The sequence below is a fragment of the Eucyclogobius newberryi genome, unplaced genomic scaffold (genome assembly GCF_026437365.1).
Source record: "Eucyclogobius newberryi isolate DKJ021-1_F unplaced genomic scaffold, fEucNew1.0.hap1 SCAF_18, whole genome shotgun sequence".
NCBI classification, from domain to species: Eukaryota; Metazoa; Chordata; class Actinopteri; order Gobiiformes; family Gobiidae; genus Eucyclogobius; species Eucyclogobius newberryi.
This window is the reverse complement of record NW_027315812.1, coordinates 4,657,742-4,675,189: the sequence shown is the minus strand read 5'-3', so window position 1 is coordinate 4,675,189 and position 17,448 is coordinate 4,657,742. Positions and strand designations below refer to the sequence as shown.

Genomic DNA, 17,448 nt, shown 5'->3' with positions numbered 1-17,448 from the left:
AGTGTTGGTTGCCGTGGGTGACCCGGTCAGAAGGTGTGTGTTGGTTGCCGTGGGTGACCCGGTCAGAAGGTGTGTGTTGGTTGCCGTGGGTGACCCGGTCAGAAGGTGTGTGTTGGTTGCCGTGGGTGACCCGGTCAGAAGGTGTGTGTTGGTTGCCGTGGGTGACCCGGTCAGAAGGTGTGTGTTGGTCAGTGTTGGTTGCCGTGGGTGACCCGGTCAGAAGGTGTGTGTTGGTTGCCGTGGGTGACCCGGTCAGAAGGTGTGTGTTGGTTGCCGTGGGTGACCCGGTCAGAAGGTGTGTGTTGGTTGCCGTGGGTGACCCGGTCAGAAGGTGCGTGTTGGTCAGTGTTGGTTGCCGTGGGTGACCCGGTCAGAAGGTGTGTGTTGGTTGCCGTGGGTGACCCGGTCAGAAGGTGCGTGTTGGTCAGTGTTGGTTGCCGTGGGTGACCCGGTCAGAAGGTGTGTGTTGGTTGCCGTGGGTGACCCGGTCAGAAGGTGTGTGTTGGTTGCCGTGGGTGACCCGGTCAGAAGGTGTGTGTTGGTTGCCGTGGGTGACCCGGTCAGAAGGTGTGTGTTGGTTGCCGTGGGTGACCCGGTCAGAAGGTGCGTGTTGGTCAGTGTTGGTTGCCGTGGGTGACCCGGTCAGAAGGTGTGTGTTGGTTGCCGTGGGTGACCCGGTCAGAAGGTGTGTGTTGGTTGCCGTGGGTGACCCGGTCAGAAGGTGTGTGTTGGTTGCCGTGGGTGACCCGGTCAGAAGGTGCGTGTTGGTCAGTGTTGGTTGCCGTGGGTGACCCGGTCAGAAGGTGTGTGTTGGTTGCCGTGGGTGACCCGGTCAGAAGGTGTGTGTTGGTTGCCGTGGGTGACCCGGTCAGAAGGTGCGTGTTGGTCAGTGTTGGTTGCCGTGGGTGACCCGGTCAGAAGGTGTGTGTTGGTTGCCGTGGGTGACCCGGTCAGAAGGTGCGTGTTGGTCAGTGTTGGTTGCCGTGGGTGACCCGGTCAGAAGGTGTGTGTTGGTTGCCGTGGGTGACCCGGTCAGAAGGTGTGTGTTGGTTGCCGTGGGTGACCCGGTCAGAAGGTGTGTGTTGGTTGCCGTGGGTGACCCGGTCAGAAGGTGCGTGTTGGTCAGTGTTGGTTGCCGTGGGTGACCCGGTCAGAAGGTGCGTGTTGGTCAGTGTTGGTTGCCGTGGGTGACCCGGTCAGAAGGTGTGTGTTGGTTGCCGTGGGTGACCCGGTCAGAAGGTGTGTGTTGGTTGCCGTGGGTGACCCGGTCAGAAGGTGTGTGTTGGTTGCCGTGGGTGACCCGGTCAGAAGGCGTGTGTTGGTTGCCGTGGGTGACCCGGTCAGAAGGCGTGTGTTGGTCAGTGTTGGTTGCCGTGGGTGACCCGGTCAGAAGGTGTGTGTTGGTTGCCGTGGGTGACCCGGTCAGAAGGTGCGTGTTGGTCAGTGTTGGTTGCCGTGGGTGACCCGGTCAGAAGGTGCGTGTTGGTCAGTGTTGGTTGCCGTGGGTGACCCGGTCAGAAGGTGTGTGTTGGTTGCCGTGGGTGACCCGGTCAGAAGGCGTGTGTTGGTTGCCGTGGGTGACCCGGTCAGAAGGTGCGTGTTGGTCAGTGTTGGTTGCCGTGGGTGACCCGGTCAGAAGGTGCGTGTTGGTCAGTGTTGGTTGCCGTGGGTGACCCGGTCAGAAGGTGTGTGTTGGTTGCCGTGGGTGACCCGGTCAGAAGGTGTGTGTTGGTTGCCGTGGGTGACCCGGTCAGAAGGTGTGTGTTGGTTGCCGTGGGTGACCCGGTCAGAAGGTGTGTGTTGGTTGCCGTGGGTGACCCGGTCAGAAGGTGTGTGTTGGTTGCCGTGGGTGACCCGGTCAGAAGGTGTGTGTTGGTCAGTGTTGGTTGCCGTGGGTGACCCGGTCAGAAGGTGTGTGTTGGTTGCCGTGGGTGACCCGGTCAGAAGGTGTGTGTTGGTTGCCGTGGGTGACCCGGTCAGAAGGTGTGTGTTGGTTGCCGTGGGTGACCCGGTCAGAAGGTGTGTGTTGGTTGCCGTGGGTGACCCGGTCAGAAGGTGTGTGTTGGTTGCCGTGGGTGACCCGGTCAGAAGGTGTGTGTTGGTTGCCGTGGGTGACCCGGTCAGAAGGTGCGTGTTGGTCAGTGGTCATTACCGACGGCCTTCCCCGTCTGCACCACGCTGCGGCTTGTGGTCATCATGGCGTTCCCGATCTTCTTCCCTCTCTCGCTGTTCTGGACCGAGCTGTGGAAACACATCGTTTATGACCAGAAGAATATGATGAACTCATCTATCTAAAGCAAGAAAGTCATTTAAATGAGACTTATTTTATTCATTGATGTGGTTCGTGTGTGAAACAGGAGGAAATGTGGCTTTTTAAAGATCATTGTGTCACTTTCATGTGTTTTGTTTACTACATAGAATAAACACAGAAACATGAGCACAAAGGGTTAAAGGTCAACTGTACAGAATAAAACTTGAGACTAAAATTGGAAAGAAAATAACCCAAAAGAGGAAAAACGAGCAAAAGAGCCACTTTATTTAGAACAAAACGTGTTGATTTATAAAACCTATTAACAGTTTAAGGATATTTGTTTGCACAACTATTACTGCTGATAAAAAGAAAATCACATTTAATTATTACTTTAGTCGTTTTCCGTTCATATTTATAAAACAAACACATCTTATATTTAATTTGTCAGTATTAAATAAACACTTTAAAACGTCTAACGTCCTGTGCCAAGTGGACGTGTTGATCATGTTGTTAGTCGTTTGTGTCAGTTTTACTCTCGACGGTCGTTATGTCTGAATCTGACCGCACACGATCAGGTTTCCTGTAACGTGAGCTAATGCTAATGCTAATGCTAATGCTACAAGCCAGATGCCCTCCCAGAAATAACCCCACTGTTTTCAATGTTTGTATTTACATTTATTTAACCAGATCAAAACTGATTTAGACCTGGTTTAGACCTGGTTTAGTCCTGGGTTGGACCTGGGTTGGACCTGGGTTGGACCTGGGTTGGACCTGGGTTGGACCTGGGTTGGACCTGGGTTGGACCTGGTTTGGACCTGGGTTGGACCTGGTTTGGACCTGGTTTGGACCTGGGTTGGACCTGGTTTGGACCTGGTTTGGACCTGGTTTAGTCCTGGTTTAGTCCTGGTTTAGTCCTGGTTTAGTCCTGGTTTAGTCCTGGTTTAGTCCTGGTTTAGTCCTGGTTTAGACCTGGTTTAGTCCTGGTTTAGACCTGGTTTAGACCTGGTTTAGTCCTGGTTTAGACCTGGTTTAGTCCTGGTTTAGACCTGGTTTAGACCTGGTTTAGTCCTGGTTTAGTTTAATACAGTTTTTCCCCTTTAAAGCAGCTTGTTTTCCTTGTTAGTTCCATTTAGCTTTAAAACGTTGTTATTTCTGTCATAAATCTGCTGAATCTGTGATACATTTTCAGCTTGATCAGATTTAGTTATAATTAAATAAAACTTTGACCTTGAGTCTAGTATAAACTCACTGTGAGAGCCGCAGTTTGACGTCAGCGACGCTGTACTGTCCCTGGAACGGATGTCTGCAACAAGATAAGATAAGATAAGATATTCCTTTATTGTCCCACATGGGGAAATTTCATTGTTGCAACGCAGGAAGATACAGAAGCAGATACAGAAGAACAGATCACTTATAGGAAGTCTGAAAAACACTTTCAGTAGAAGATCTCCTATAAATAAATAAAAACTCCCATAGACAAATAAATAAATAAATACCATGGCATGTGATCACGACAGTAATTGCACATGAATATGTGTCACGACAGCACATAGATTGCACATGAATTTCACAGTAATTGCACATGAATTGCACATGAATTCCAACAGCAATTGCACATACGACAGAATTGCACATCAGTATTAGGTTAGGTCAGTATTGTGAGTGTTCAGGACTAACAGTGTTTGTTATAAAGTCTGACAGCAGCAGGAAGGAAAGACCTACGGAACCTTTCCTTCACACAGCGAGGGTGGATCAGTCTCTCACTGAAGCTGCTCTCCAGAGCGGAGAGAGTGTCCTGCAGGGGGCGACACTCATGGTCCAGCATAGATGTGAATCTAGCCAGGACCCTTCTGTCCCCCACCTCCTGCACCGAGTCCAGAGCACAGCCCAGGACGGAGCTGGACTTCTTGATGACTCTGTCCAGCCTCTTCCTCTCCCTCTCTGTGATGCTGCTGCTCCAGCAGGCCACACCTACAGGAGGGCTGATGCCACCACAGAGTCGTAGAAGGTCTTCAGGAGTGGCCCTGTCACTCCAAAAGACCTGAGTCTCCTCAGGAGGTAGAGCCGACTCTGGCTCTTCCTGTACAGTGCGTCTGTGTTATGAGTCCAGTCCAGTTTGTGGTTCAGATGAACACCCAGGTACTTGTATGAGTCACTCTCTCAATGTCCCGTCCCTGGATGTTCACTGGTGAGGGGGCAGTGGGGTGGCGTCTGCGGAAATCCACCACCATCTCCTTGGTCTTCCCCGCGTTGATGAGGAGGTGGTTCCGCTGACACCAGTCCACAAAGTCCTGCGCCAGTCCCCTGTACTCCTCGTCATCGTCGTCCGTGATGAGTCCGATGATGGCAGAGTCGTCAGAGAACTTCTGCAGGACACAGCTGTCCGTGTCATGTCTGAAGTCTGCAGTGTAAAGGGTGAAGAGAAAGGGCGCGAGGACAGTGCCCTGGGGCGCCCCTACACTGCAGGTCCGAGTGTCAGACACACAGTTCCGGGCTCTCACAAACTGGGGTCGGTCTGTGAGGTAGTCCAGGATCCACTCTGCCAGGTCATACTCCACACCAGCCGTCTCCAGCTTGTCCCTCAGGAGCAGCGGCTGGATGGTGTTGAAGGCGCTGGAAAGATCGAAGAACAGAATCCTCACAGAGCTGCCAGGCTTTTCCAGGTGAGAGAGAGAGCGGTGCAGCAGGGAGATGACGGCGTCCTCCACTCCGATGCCAGACCGATATGCAAACTGCAGCGGGTCCATGGCTGAGCTCACGGTGGAGCGGAGGTGGTCCAGGACCAGCCGCTCCAGTGTCTTCATCAGGTGGGACGTGAGAGCCACTGGCCTGAAGCTGTTGAGGTCTTTGGGGCGCGGTGTCTTAGGCACAGGTACCAGACAGGAAGTCTTCCAGACCTGTGGTACCACCCTCAGCTTCAGGCTCATGTTGAAGACATGCTCCATAACTCCACACAGTTCATCTGCAGGACTTAAGGAGCCTGGGGCTGATGCCGTCAGGTCCTGCTGCCTTCCTCACTTTAATCCTCTTCAGCTCACTCCTCACCTGTGCTGCTGTGACAGTCAGTGGTTGGCAGGGGGACCGTGTGCTGGGGGGATGGGTGAGGCCAGGCGAAGTGGGGAGCTGATGGTCCGGGGCAGATAAGCGAAGAGGAACAGATGCAGGGCATTGTCCAGCTGTGGAAGAGGGAGCATGCAGCTGTGCAGGGGGAGGGGCAGGTGACCGATCAAACCTCAAGAAGTGAGCATTTAAATCATTCACCCACTGTAGATCCCCCTGTCTGGGCAGGGGGGATTTTGAAGCCCGAGATGGTTTTCAGGCTCCTCCACACTCCCTGAATGTTCTTCTGCTGCAGCTGCTCCTCCATCCTCCTCTTGTAGCCGGCCTCAGCCTGCCTGATCTTCCTCCTCAGCTCCTTCTGCACAGTCCTCAGCTCCTCCTTGTTCCCTGACCTGAAGGCTCTCTTCTTCTCCTTCAGCAGAGCCTTCAGTTCACGGTTAATCCATGGCTTGTTGTTTGGAAAACACTGCACCGTCCGGGAGGGAACAATGTTCTCAAAACAGAAGTTGATGTAGTCCGTGATGCACTCTGTGATGGTTTTGATGTTCTCCCCATGTGGGTCATAAAGCTCAGTCCAGACAGTGGTGCTGAAGCAGTCCCTCAGAGCCTCCTCGCTCTCAGCAGACCACATCCTCACCTCACGGGACACCACAGGCTGCCTGCGCACGATGGGTTCATACACAGGCCTCAGATGTACAAGGTTGTGGTCCGAGCTGCCCAGGGGAGGGAGGGGGGAAGAAGAATAAGCCTCCTTGGTGTTGGCAAAAAACAAGTCCAATGTTCTATTCTCTCTGGTGGGGCAGGTAACATACTGGGTGTATGTTGGTAGAACAGAAGAGGGAGAAGTGTGGTTAAAGTCACCAGAGATGAGGAAGAGAGCCTGTGGATGCTGTGTTTGCAGCCTACAAGTGCAGGAGAGCAGTGCTTCACAAGCATTTTCAGCATTGGCAGACGGGGCCACATAGACTGCGATCAAAATCACATGTGAGAACTCCCGGGGCAGATAGTATGGCCTCATGCCAATAGCCAATAGTTCAATATCCTTGTTACATAGCTGCTCCCTCACTGTGCAGTGTTCGGGTTTGCACCAGCTCGTGTTCACATACACCGCCAGACCTCCACCTCTTTTCTTCCCGCATTCTCTCGTTCTGTCCGCCCGCAGCAGATGAAAATTGTCCAAACCTATAATAGAGTCTGGCATTTCTGCTGTTAACCAGGTCTCTGTGAAAATCAAGACGCTGCTGTCCCTATAAATCCTCTGGGACCGCATGAGGCTCGCTATTTCCGTCATTTTATTTTGAAGGGACCTCACGTTACCCATGACTACAGCGGGAACCGACTTCCTGTTTGTCCCTCTCTTCTCTCGGAGTTTACGTCCAGCCCGTCTGCCTCGTTGCGTTTTCCTTAGGATGTCCGCCGGAATAACGTGGCGATCTCCGGGTAAGACGACTGTTCTCCACAGTTTCATGAGTTCCTCCTTTGTGTAAACGCGGTACGGCGCCGGGCGCCGGGCGGGGCCGGAGCCGGGGGACTCAGAGCCAAAACACATCGCCACGACACGACGAAAACACTCAATCCAGCCGAATAAAGTCAAAACAAGTTAATTTAAAGCGATTCCAGTGCGTGTCCCGATCGTTCGTGAAGTTCCTCTTTCATATAAACGTGTATATAAACGTGTACCGACGACACGCCGTACTTTAGCGCGGCCGGAGGGCGCGGGGGGGGGCTGGTGGGCTCGCTCGGAGCTAGCTCACGTCACAACAACACAACGAACGAAACGAAAAACGCTCAAATCCAGCCGAAAAAAGTCAAAAACAGTTGAATTAAAAAACTATTCCAGCGCGTGTCCCTATCGTACAGTAAAATAGAAAAAATATACAAACTATATTTACAAAATATAGGAGATAAAGCACAATAAGTGTGAGAAAGAAGAGAGAGCGTTTACACCGGGCTGCCAGCTGTACCAGCGCCTTATGATTAAGAACACACCAGATCACTCCTCACGCCTCCAGGGGGACGAGGAGGAGGAGTCAGGGGACGAGGAGGAGGGAGGAGTCAGGGGACAAGGAGGAGGGAGGAGTAAGGGGACGAGGAGGAGGGGGAGTCGGGGGACGAGGGGGAGGAGGAGTCAGGGTGAGGAGAAGGAGTCAGGGTACGAGGAGGAGAAGGAGTCAGGGTACGAGGAGGAGGGAGGAGTCAGGGGACGAAAAGGAGGGGTCAGGGTACGAGGAGGAGAGGCCAGGGTACGAGGAGGAGGGGTCAGAGTAGGAGGAGGAGTCAGGGGACCTTCTCACCTCGCGCCCGGTTCTTACCCCGCTGTGATGTGTGTCATTCCCGGGTGTTTGTTGCTGATCCAAACACGATAGTTGTGCGTCATTTTCCAGGCGGCGATGAAGGGGGCGCCGTAGTCCGCCAGGAGACGCTCGTTATCTGCACCAGGGGAACGTTCAGCTCGTTAGAGCAATTAAACAGAATCATCGTCGAACATTCAAATCGTTATCTGGATTTTACAGACGATAAAACGTAAAGAAACTAATCTAAATGTCAAAAAAGGAAGTGACATCACACCAGGGACACTCGTACAGGAAGTGACATCACACCAGGGACACTCGTACAGGAAGTGACATCACACCAGGGACACTCGTACAGGAAGTGACATCACACCAGGGACACTCGTACAGGAAGTGACATCACACCAGGGACACTCGTACAGGAAGTGACATCACACCAGGGACACTCGTACAGGAAGTGACATCACACCAGGGACACTCGTACAGGAAGTGACATCACACCAGGGACACTGCTATTTATCTCAACTGCATTTTAGTTCAGTGAGTGGTCCGGCCTGTAGGGGGCGCTGTTCAATGCAAAAGGGTTTTACTGCAGTTTAGCTCCTGCCGTTGCCCCGAGCGACCTGCTCTTACCCTGGTGCAGCGCTGACGCCAGCAGCGAGTGCAGATAGAGGGTGAACTGCGCCCGGATCCACTCGTCGCCGCCCTCCCAGCCCGTCCCGTCCAGGAACACATCGTCCCGGTTCTCCGTCACGTGCTTCACCAGGTAATCCACGAAGCGGAGGTCAGCTGTGGTCAGAGCGAGGGCCCGACGCAGCTCCGGGTCCTGGGTCTGGATCCGGGCCTCCTCCACCTGAAACCAAGAGGAAATGAAGACTAAACCAAGACTAAACCAGGACTAAACGAGGACTAAACCAACACTAAACGAGGACTAAACGAGGACTAAACAAAGACTAAACGAGGACTAAACCAACACTAAACGAGGACTAAACCAACACTAAACGAGGACTAAACAAAGACTAAACGAGGACTAAACCAACACTAAACGAGGACTAAACGAGGACTAAACAAAGACTAAACGAGGACTAAACCAAGACTAAACCAATACTAAACGCGGACTAAACGAGGATTAAATGAAGACTAAATGAAGACTAAATGAAAACTAAACGAGGACTAAATGAAGACTAAATGAAGACTGAACAAAGACTAAACGAGGACTAAACCAAGACTAAACGAGGACTAAACGAGGACTAAACGAGGACTAAACGAGGACTAAACGAGGACTAAATGAAGACTAAACGAAGACTAAATGAGGAGTAAATGAAGACTAAATGAGGTCTAAACAAGGGCTGAACGAGGGCTGAACGAGGACTAAATGAAGACTAAACGAGGACTAAATGAAGACTAAATGAAGACTAAATGAAGACTAAATGAAGACTAAATGAAGACTAATCGAAGACTAAATGAGGACTAAATGAGGACTAAATGAAGACTAAATGAGGGCTAAACAAGGGCTGAACGAGGGCTAAATGAAGACTTAAACAAGGTGCTAAACGAGGGCAAAACGAGGGCAAAACGAGGGCAAAACGAGGGCAAAACGAGGACAAAACGAGGACTAAACGAGGACTAAACCGGTATACAAACCTCTATGACCACGTCGCTGAGGTGCCGCTGTTGTCGGAACAGGATGTTTGTGGCTCCGGCCACAAAGCCGCGGATGGAGACGTCAGAGAGAAGATGATGCTGCTGCAGAGCCATGTACGGCAGGCACAGGTAACCCTGGTAACACAGGCAACAAAGGGTTACAACCAACACACGTCTGACCCCGAGAGTACACAGGAAATGAACCAACACACATCTAAACCCGAAGGTACACAGGCAACGAACCAACACACGTCTGACCCCGAGAGTACACAGGCAACGAACCAACACACATCTAAACCCGAAGGTACACAGGCAACGAACCAACACACATCTAAACCCGAAGGTACACAGGCAACGAACCAACACACGTCTGACCCCGAGAGTACACAGGCAACGAACCAACACACATCTAAACCCGAAGGTACACAGGCAACGAACCAACACACGTCTGACCCCGAGAGTACACAGGCAACGAACCAACACACATCTAAACCCGAAGGTACACAGGCAACGAACCAACACACATCTAAACCCGAAGGTACACAGGCAACGAACCAACACACATCTAAACCCGAAGGTACACAGGCAACGAACCAACACACGTCTGACCCCGAAGGTACACAGGCAACGAACCAACACACATCTAAACCCGAAGGTACACAGGCAACGAACCAACACACGTCTGACCCCGAGAGTACACAGGCAACGAACCAACACACGTCTGACCCCGAGAGTACACAGGCAACGAACCAACACACGTCTGACCCCGAGAGTACACAGGCAACGAACCAACACACGTCTGACCCCGGGAGTACACAGGCAACCTAAATGTTTCTGAAGGCGATAATGGCATATTGAACCTTGGTGAAGACGGCGAGCGGCAGACCGTACTGATCCTCCTCCAGCCCCGACACCAGCCCCTGGGAAACCCCTCCAGCTCCGCCCAGAGGCTGCGACGTGATGGGGGCCCCGGACAGAGACTCGAAGGTGTCCAGGACCTGCTCCGTCTGGTCCGGGTCCAAGGTCTGATCTAGAACACCGGGATCCAGCGTCTCCCAGTCGCTCTCTGAAGAGTCCGGAGAGGTCCGAGACGGAGGCTTCAGGAAGTTAGTGTCTGAGGAAAATACAGCGACAAAAAGAGATAAATACACACACTTCACGACCAGGGATTTGTCCGATATATTGTTATAATTAAACAGAGAAAGAAGCATTTAATTTAGTCCTGATTCTGTTCTTGTCAGTTCCTCGACCATTTATAGTCTTCTTAGAGAGTAGTAGTAGTAGTAGTAGTGGTAGTGATAATAATAAAATAGTAGTAGTAGTAGTAGTAGTACCTCCATTGCTGTCTCCATTCGCTCCCGTGTGCGATGTCGGCCTCTGCTCCGCCCCTTCGCCTCGCTCCGCCCTCCGATCGGCGCCCTGTCTCACACCCACATCGCCGCCATCGCCGCCGCCCTCGAGCTCGGCGAGGTCGGTGACGGACACAGACACAAACTCTTCCGCCCCGGAGCCACTCTCGGGGGAGACGCCGGGCTCTTCTGAGACACTGCCCCGGGGTTTGTAGTGGGAGGAGTCCACCAGGCCGTGCTCCACCAAACCTGCCACACACCAGAGCTCGTTACAGAGAGCTCGTTACAGAGAGCTCGTTACAGAGAGCTTGTTACAGAGAGCTCGTTTACAGAGAGCTCGTTACAGAGAGCTCGTTACAGAGAGCTCGTTACAGAGAGCTTGTTACAGAGAGCTCGTTTACAGAGAGCTCGTTACAGAGAGCTCGTTACAGAGAGCTCGTTTACAGAGAGCTCGTTTACAGAGAGCTCGGTTACAGAGAGCTCGGTTACAGAGAGCTCGGTTACAGAGAGCTCGTTTACAGAGAGCTCGTTTACAGGAGAGAGCTCGTTTAGAGAGAGCTCGTTTAGAGAGAGCTCGTTTAGAGAGAGCTCGTTACAGAGAGCTCGTTACAGAGAGCTAGTCTACAGAGAGCTTGTTACAGAGAGCTCGTTACAGAGAGCTCGTTACAGAGAGCTCGTTACAGAGAGCTCGTTACAGAGAGCTCGTTACAGAGAGCTAGTCTACAGAGAGCTCGTTACAGAGAGCTCGTCTACAGAGAGCTCGTCTACAGAGAGCTCGTCTACAGAGAGCTCGTTACAGAGAGCTCGTCTACAGAGAGCTCGTTACAGAGAGCTCGTCTACAGAGAGCTCGTCTACAGAGAGCTCGTTACAGAGAGCTCGTTACAGAGAGCTAGTCTACAGAGAGCTCGTTACAGAGAGCTCGTCTACAGAGAGCTCGTCTACAGAGAGCTCGTCTACAGAGAGCTCGTTACAGAGAGCTCGTTACAGAGAGCTCGTTACAGAGAGCTCGTTACAGAGAGCTCGTTACAGTGAACCGTGTCTAACGCCGTGATCTAACGCGGAGTTCTGACCTGGAAACAGCGACAGGACGGTCATGAGCGCCCCCACCAGGCTGTTGACGGGAGACACGTAGAACAGAACCTGGAACACAGAGGTGGAAACACGTGAGCGAGTGAGAAACACTGGAAAGACTGAATCTAACAGGAAGTCTTACCTTCTTTTCCAGCAAAATCAGTTTAAATAAGATGAGGACCTAAAAGAGGACACGTGTTATTTATTAGGATTTTCAGCATTAAAATGTACAATGAATGTGACGGGTTGGACTCATACTAATAAAACGCAGTTAAAATAACAAGAAGCAAATTCTATATTCATAAAAGGAAATTTTCATCATCGATATCCCTTTATTCCCTGTCGTTATTAAACAAATTTAATCGTATTTTTCTATCTATGAAAACTGTATATCTTTGAATGTTTTTGATATGTAATTGTAATATGCCCCCCCTGGCATTTCTTTAACTGTTTGCTATATGTAATAAATGTAAAACGTAATTTGAATGAAGAATTTTGACAATTACATTTTTTTTTTTTTTTTTAATTAAAAAAATTAAAAGCTTGAAGGTTCGGGTTGATATTTTGGTTCAAACTGAGATCTTTATGGTGTAATTTTATGTTGTGTTATAAAGTTCTATCTGCCTGAGCCCATCAGAACGCAATTAAATGGACCAATCACAGTAAAATGCTTTGTTGTTGTTTGTTCTGTTAAAGAGAAAAAATAAATCAATAAAAAGAGCATTTCTTCTTTTATGTTTAAAATGTATTTTGAGACATTATGAATGACAAACATAAAATCTAGTTTGAAGTTTTAATTTTACTTTTAATACATTTGGCACAGGTAAAACACAGTTAGCCGTTAGCATGCTAACTAAGTATTTTTTTTAAATTCAATTTTAAACCTAAATATCTCAGAACTTCCCTGAACGCAGACAGAACCTTGTCAGTCGAGAAACGTTTTTTTAGGTTTAGAATGGTACTTCCTTATCCGTCACCTAGCAACCATGTGACACTGGCCCAGAACTCACAGAAATGATCATTTGTCCAATAAAAATCTATAAAAACGTACTTATGTCGCTGGCCTAATGCTTAAAAGTGCTCCAAACCTGTCGTTTAACACATTTTGCAGCTCGACTGGAGTAAACGGTTTATATTTACAACGGAAAAACTAAGTCGTGTTTCAGATGCCGTACCTTGTGTTGAAAGTGCAAAATTAAATCTCTCGGCGATAAACCTGAAATAGACAAAAAAGGAGATAACTTTAACTTTAACTTTAATACGAGTTCAGATTTGGAGAAGGCACACGAGTGGCGCCGATGTTAGCGACATTAGCTCAGTGTAGACGTTAGCGACATTAGCTCAGTGTAGACGTTAGCGACATTAGCTCAGTGTAGACGTTAGCGACATTAGCTCAGTGTAGACGTTAGCGACATTAGCTCAGTGTAGACGTTAGCGACATTAGCTCAGTGTAGACGTTAGCGACATTAGCTCAGTGTAGACGTTAGCTTTTCGTACCAAGGAAAACCTGGGATCCCTCCAGAGTGGATCCTCTCAGAGAACTGTTCATGTGCTCGTACAGCTCCTGCAAAACAAACCAGAGGGATTAGAACTGTTCGTGTGCTCCTACAGCTCCTGCAAAACAAACCAGAGGGATTAGAACTGTTCATGTGCTCGTACAGCTCCTGCAAAACAAACCAGAGGGATTAGAACTGTTCATGTGCTCGTACAGCTCCTGCAAAACAAACCAGAGGGATTAGAACTGTTCATGCGCTCGTACAGCTCCTGCAAGACAAACCAGAGGGATTAGAACTGTTCATGCGCTCGTACAGCTCCTGCAAGACAAACCAGAGGGATTAGAACTGTTCATGCGCTCGTACAGCTCCTGCAAGACAAACCAGAGGGATTAGAACTGTTCATGCGCTCGTACAGCTCCTGCAAGACAAACCAGAGGGATTAGAACTGTTCATGCGCTCGTACAGCTCCTGCAAGACAAACCAGAGGGATTAGAACTGTTCATGCGCTCGTACAGCTCCTGCAAAACAAACCAGAGGGATTAGAACTGTTCATGCGCTCGTACAGCTCCTGCAAGACAAACCAGAGGGATTAGAACTGTTCATGCGCTCGTACAGCTCCTGCAAGACAAACCAGAGGGATTAGAACTGTTCATGCGCTCGTACAGCTCCTGCAAGACAAACCAGAGGGATTAGAACTGTTCATGCGCTCGTACAGCTCCTGCAAGACAAACCTGAGGGATTAGGACTGTTCATGTGCACAGACTTGGTACGGGATTCACAACGCTCCAGATTGTCAGAGAAGTGAAGTCTAACGAAGTCTAATGAAGTCTAACGAAGAGCGAGGGAGAAGTTTAAAGAGCAACCATCACAAACGCTTCTCAAAAACTACAACTGTTAGCCGCCACAACTGTTAGCCGCCACAACTGTTAGCCGCCACAACTGTTAGCCGCCACAACTGTTAGCCGCCACAACTGTTAGCCGCGACTGGAGCCAGACAGTGCACTTCCTTCTACAGTCTGTGGTTGGAACACAACAACTTTTTCACTATTTGATCAAGATGACGTCCTTTTAACCGTGTCTGTAACGTTACGTGTCCAGGGTGTGTATTATAAAGTGTGTTTCTCACAAACCTCTCCAGAGACACTTTGTGATGACATCAGAAGGTGAAAGTGAGTCAGCTTTTGCAGATTTAGAGCTCGATCTACTCGATCTTAACTCTATAAAAGCCGCTCAGACCAGGTTTTTAAGACGTTTTGTCGTTTGCGGCTTAAACGTTGACGAGTGACAAACCTTTAAAATAGAAATCTGTGAAAAGTCCTTCTCCTCGAAGTAAGCGTGAGTGATGAGCTGCAGTTTGGCCTGGAGCAAACCGTACAGAGGCTGCAACAACAACACAACAACAACAACATTAGCTCCATTTAAGCATGAACAATTTAACATAACCAATACATTTGACTGTACTGTGATTAGAACAGACTTTTTATTTTAAAGCCTTGACAAGACCCACATTTGTTAACTGCGATTTCAATAATTACTGCAATTTTTAACCATCTGTTCAGAATTATGAGCCGTATTATGAGCCGTATTTCTGATTCTAAACATGGAGCAAAGACACTTTTCTTATCTACAAAGTAGAGCATTTAAACATCTCAGTATTTGTACATGTGAAAATAAACAAACCCATGCATTTATTGTCTTTTTTGGGATATTTTGAGTGACATTTTCTACAATATTTGGCTCATTATCTAAAATCAATAACTAAAATTGACCTTAAACAAATGGCAAACTTAAACACAAGTCGAGTTGATAAAAATGACCAAAAACATGTCTTCCTTTAACTTTGAGCTTTTAAACAAACATTACTAATAAAATGTATTAGGTGTTTACTTTTTTTACAGGTTAAAAGAAATAAATCGTTAAAAATACTTAAAAATGTAGGTTATAATTTTTGCCTTGATCGAGCAGCCCTCATTTGCATAGCGTTTAATCACATATCTAAAGTCAATCAATACGGCAATATATCAATAACAATAATAATTAAAGCCGCAAGCGGCAATGATTGGCCCTCGCCACGCCGCCGCCGCTACGCCGCAAGAGGAGGGGGCGCTAACGCGCCCCAATGGTCCTTTTATTATATCTACTGCTGAATCTGTGACGCTGTCACATCTTCTCCCCTTTGTTTTACCATTCAAAAAGCTATTTTATTTTGAATTTTTGTCAAAATGTGCTGCTTTGCCGCACAGAGACCGTGACTTTTTGAATAAAAATGTGGATACCTTTTGATGGTCCACCCCTGAAGATGAGTCTCACCAAATTTCAGGTTAATAGGGCAGACGCCCTGGGAGGAGTTTGTGAAAGTCTAAAGTGTAAACATGTTCTGGCGATTTCCCCATTGGAATAACATGGAAGGTTTCGGTCATCGTTACGGCAACGCCATAACAATTATGACATGAGTCTCATTGACTTTTTTGATGGGGATGCTAAAATTGAGTTGTGTATCAAATTTCATATAATTTCGCAAAACTAAACATTTAACCTCCATATAAAATCTGTAGGGGGCGCTGTGGCGCCAAATTAATTTATTTCACTTCAAGTAGGTTTAGGGCAAAGAGTTTAACAACTGATTCTAATTTGACGCAATTCGGACTTTATCTGCGCAAACGGCAGAAATGTTAAATTTGGGAGATTTCTGAAATTCTAGCTACAGTTTGTGACTTCGCCAAATTTCATGATTCTACGATCAGATTTTTTTTGGTCATTTCCTATCTCAATGCATTTTTGGTACAGTTGCGGGAGCAATAGGCCCTCCGCCCTGCTGGGGCTCGGGCCTAATAATATTCCGATGCGAAAACAATGTTTCCCATTTTTCAAATATCATAAACTATACATTTTCGGAAAGCGCTCGTGCTTTCCTACCTCATGGTGTGGGTCCCTGGTCACTAATTTGACTTTCGTCAATTTTGAGTGGGCTCCGCCCGCTTTGTGTTTTTGGCCCTCTATACAGTAATAATGTTCAATTTTTGCATTACATGCTTATATGCACGGAACATGCAAGAGATGGGGAACGTATTCGAGAGCTACTTAGCGCAAATGAGTGCTTTATAAGGGGATGACGACCGCTTCCAATGTAAAGTGCTCGTTTAGTGCGCACTTTTGCACGGGCTTCGCCCGTTTACAACGGTAATGTTCCATTTTCCTACTACTAATTAGTATGCACGGGGCGTGCGTGAGTGAAGGAGTGCGTTAGTGAGTGTTTCGAAGTGGGCGAGCGCTTTGCGCTCGATTTCGTGCGCACTGCGTGCGCACTTTCGCAGTCGTGCTTCGCACGGCCTTACGAGATTAATAGGCCTCTCGGGCCTAATAAGTGTTAATTTATTATGATATTGCAGCGTTAAACATCAAACTACGTCAACTACTGTAAAAAAGTGACTTATTCATGAATGGGTTGTGTTCTTATATCAGGGATGTACGTGTAATTCCGTCGCTCACCACACGGCTGAGGACGCACACGCTCTTCTGGACCGTTTCCCTGGTAACGTCGGCCAGTCGCACCTTCAGGGCCTGAGCACACGCAAACAAATGTCCGATTGAAACGGCATTTTTCACATTTAGCTTGACATTTACGACGGCTGTGGCTCGCGTCCATCTTCAGACACACCTTAGCCTCGATCTGGCGATAGCAGGAGACGCCGTAGACGCACTTCAGGTCGCCGCTCAGAGGAGGAAGGTGGAAGTAGACCGTGTCTGAAGAACAAAGCCACACCTTTCACAAAATGACTCTATTGAGTTCACACGCGCAGCCGGACCCGGGGATTTACCTGCTTTTTGCCGGAGTTATTGTCGCTAACGTCTACACTGAGCTAATGTGGCTGACGTCAACGCAGAGCTAATGTCGCTAACGTCAACACGGAGCTAATGTCGCTGACGTCTACGCTGAGCTAATGCCGCTGACGTCTACGCAGAGCTAATGTCGCTGACGTCTACGCAGAGCTAATGTCGCTGACGTCTACGCAGAGCTAATGTCGCTGACGTCTACGCAGAGCTAATGTCGCTGACGTCTACGCAGAGCTAATGTCGCTGACGTCTACGCAGAGCTAATGTCGCTGACGTCTACGCAGAGCTAATGTCGCTGACGTCTACGCAGAGCTAATGTCGCTGACGTCTACGCAGAGCTAATGTCGCTGACGTCTACGCAGAGCTAATGTCGCTGACGTCTACGCTGAGCTAATGTCGCTGATGTCTACGCTGAGCTAATGTCGCTGACGTCTACGCTGAGCTAATGTCG

At 48.9% G+C, this 17,448-nt stretch overlaps 1 protein-coding gene across 1 annotated transcript in view; it reads right to left on the bottom strand.

Annotated features, from left to right (window-relative positions):
• Window positions 1–17,448, bottom strand: part of avl9 (AVL9 homolog (S. cerevisiase)) — a 30,225-nt gene that overhangs the window by 1,900 nt on the left and 10,877 nt on the right. Inside the window, exons 3-16 of the mRNA XM_072450410.1 lie at window positions 16,822–16,907; window positions 16,653–16,724; window positions 14,454–14,543; window positions 13,165–13,231; window positions 12,843–12,883; window positions 11,810–11,848; window positions 11,667–11,736; window positions 10,581–10,844; window positions 10,107–10,360; window positions 9,247–9,381; window positions 8,236–8,455; window positions 7,624–7,741; window positions 3,501–3,554; window positions 2,153–2,241 (exon numbers count right to left, since the gene is read on the bottom strand). Of these exons, the coding sequence (XP_072306511.1) occupies window positions 2,153–2,241; window positions 3,501–3,554; window positions 7,624–7,741; window positions 8,236–8,455; window positions 9,247–9,381; window positions 10,107–10,360; window positions 10,581–10,844; window positions 11,667–11,736; window positions 11,810–11,848; window positions 12,843–12,883; window positions 13,165–13,231; window positions 14,454–14,543; window positions 16,653–16,724; window positions 16,822–16,907 (1,599 nt within the window). The remainder of the gene's footprint in view (window positions 1–2,152; window positions 2,242–3,500; window positions 3,555–7,623; window positions 7,742–8,235; window positions 8,456–9,246; window positions 9,382–10,106; window positions 10,361–10,580; window positions 10,845–11,666; window positions 11,737–11,809; window positions 11,849–12,842; window positions 12,884–13,164; window positions 13,232–14,453; window positions 14,544–16,652; window positions 16,725–16,821; window positions 16,908–17,448) is intronic.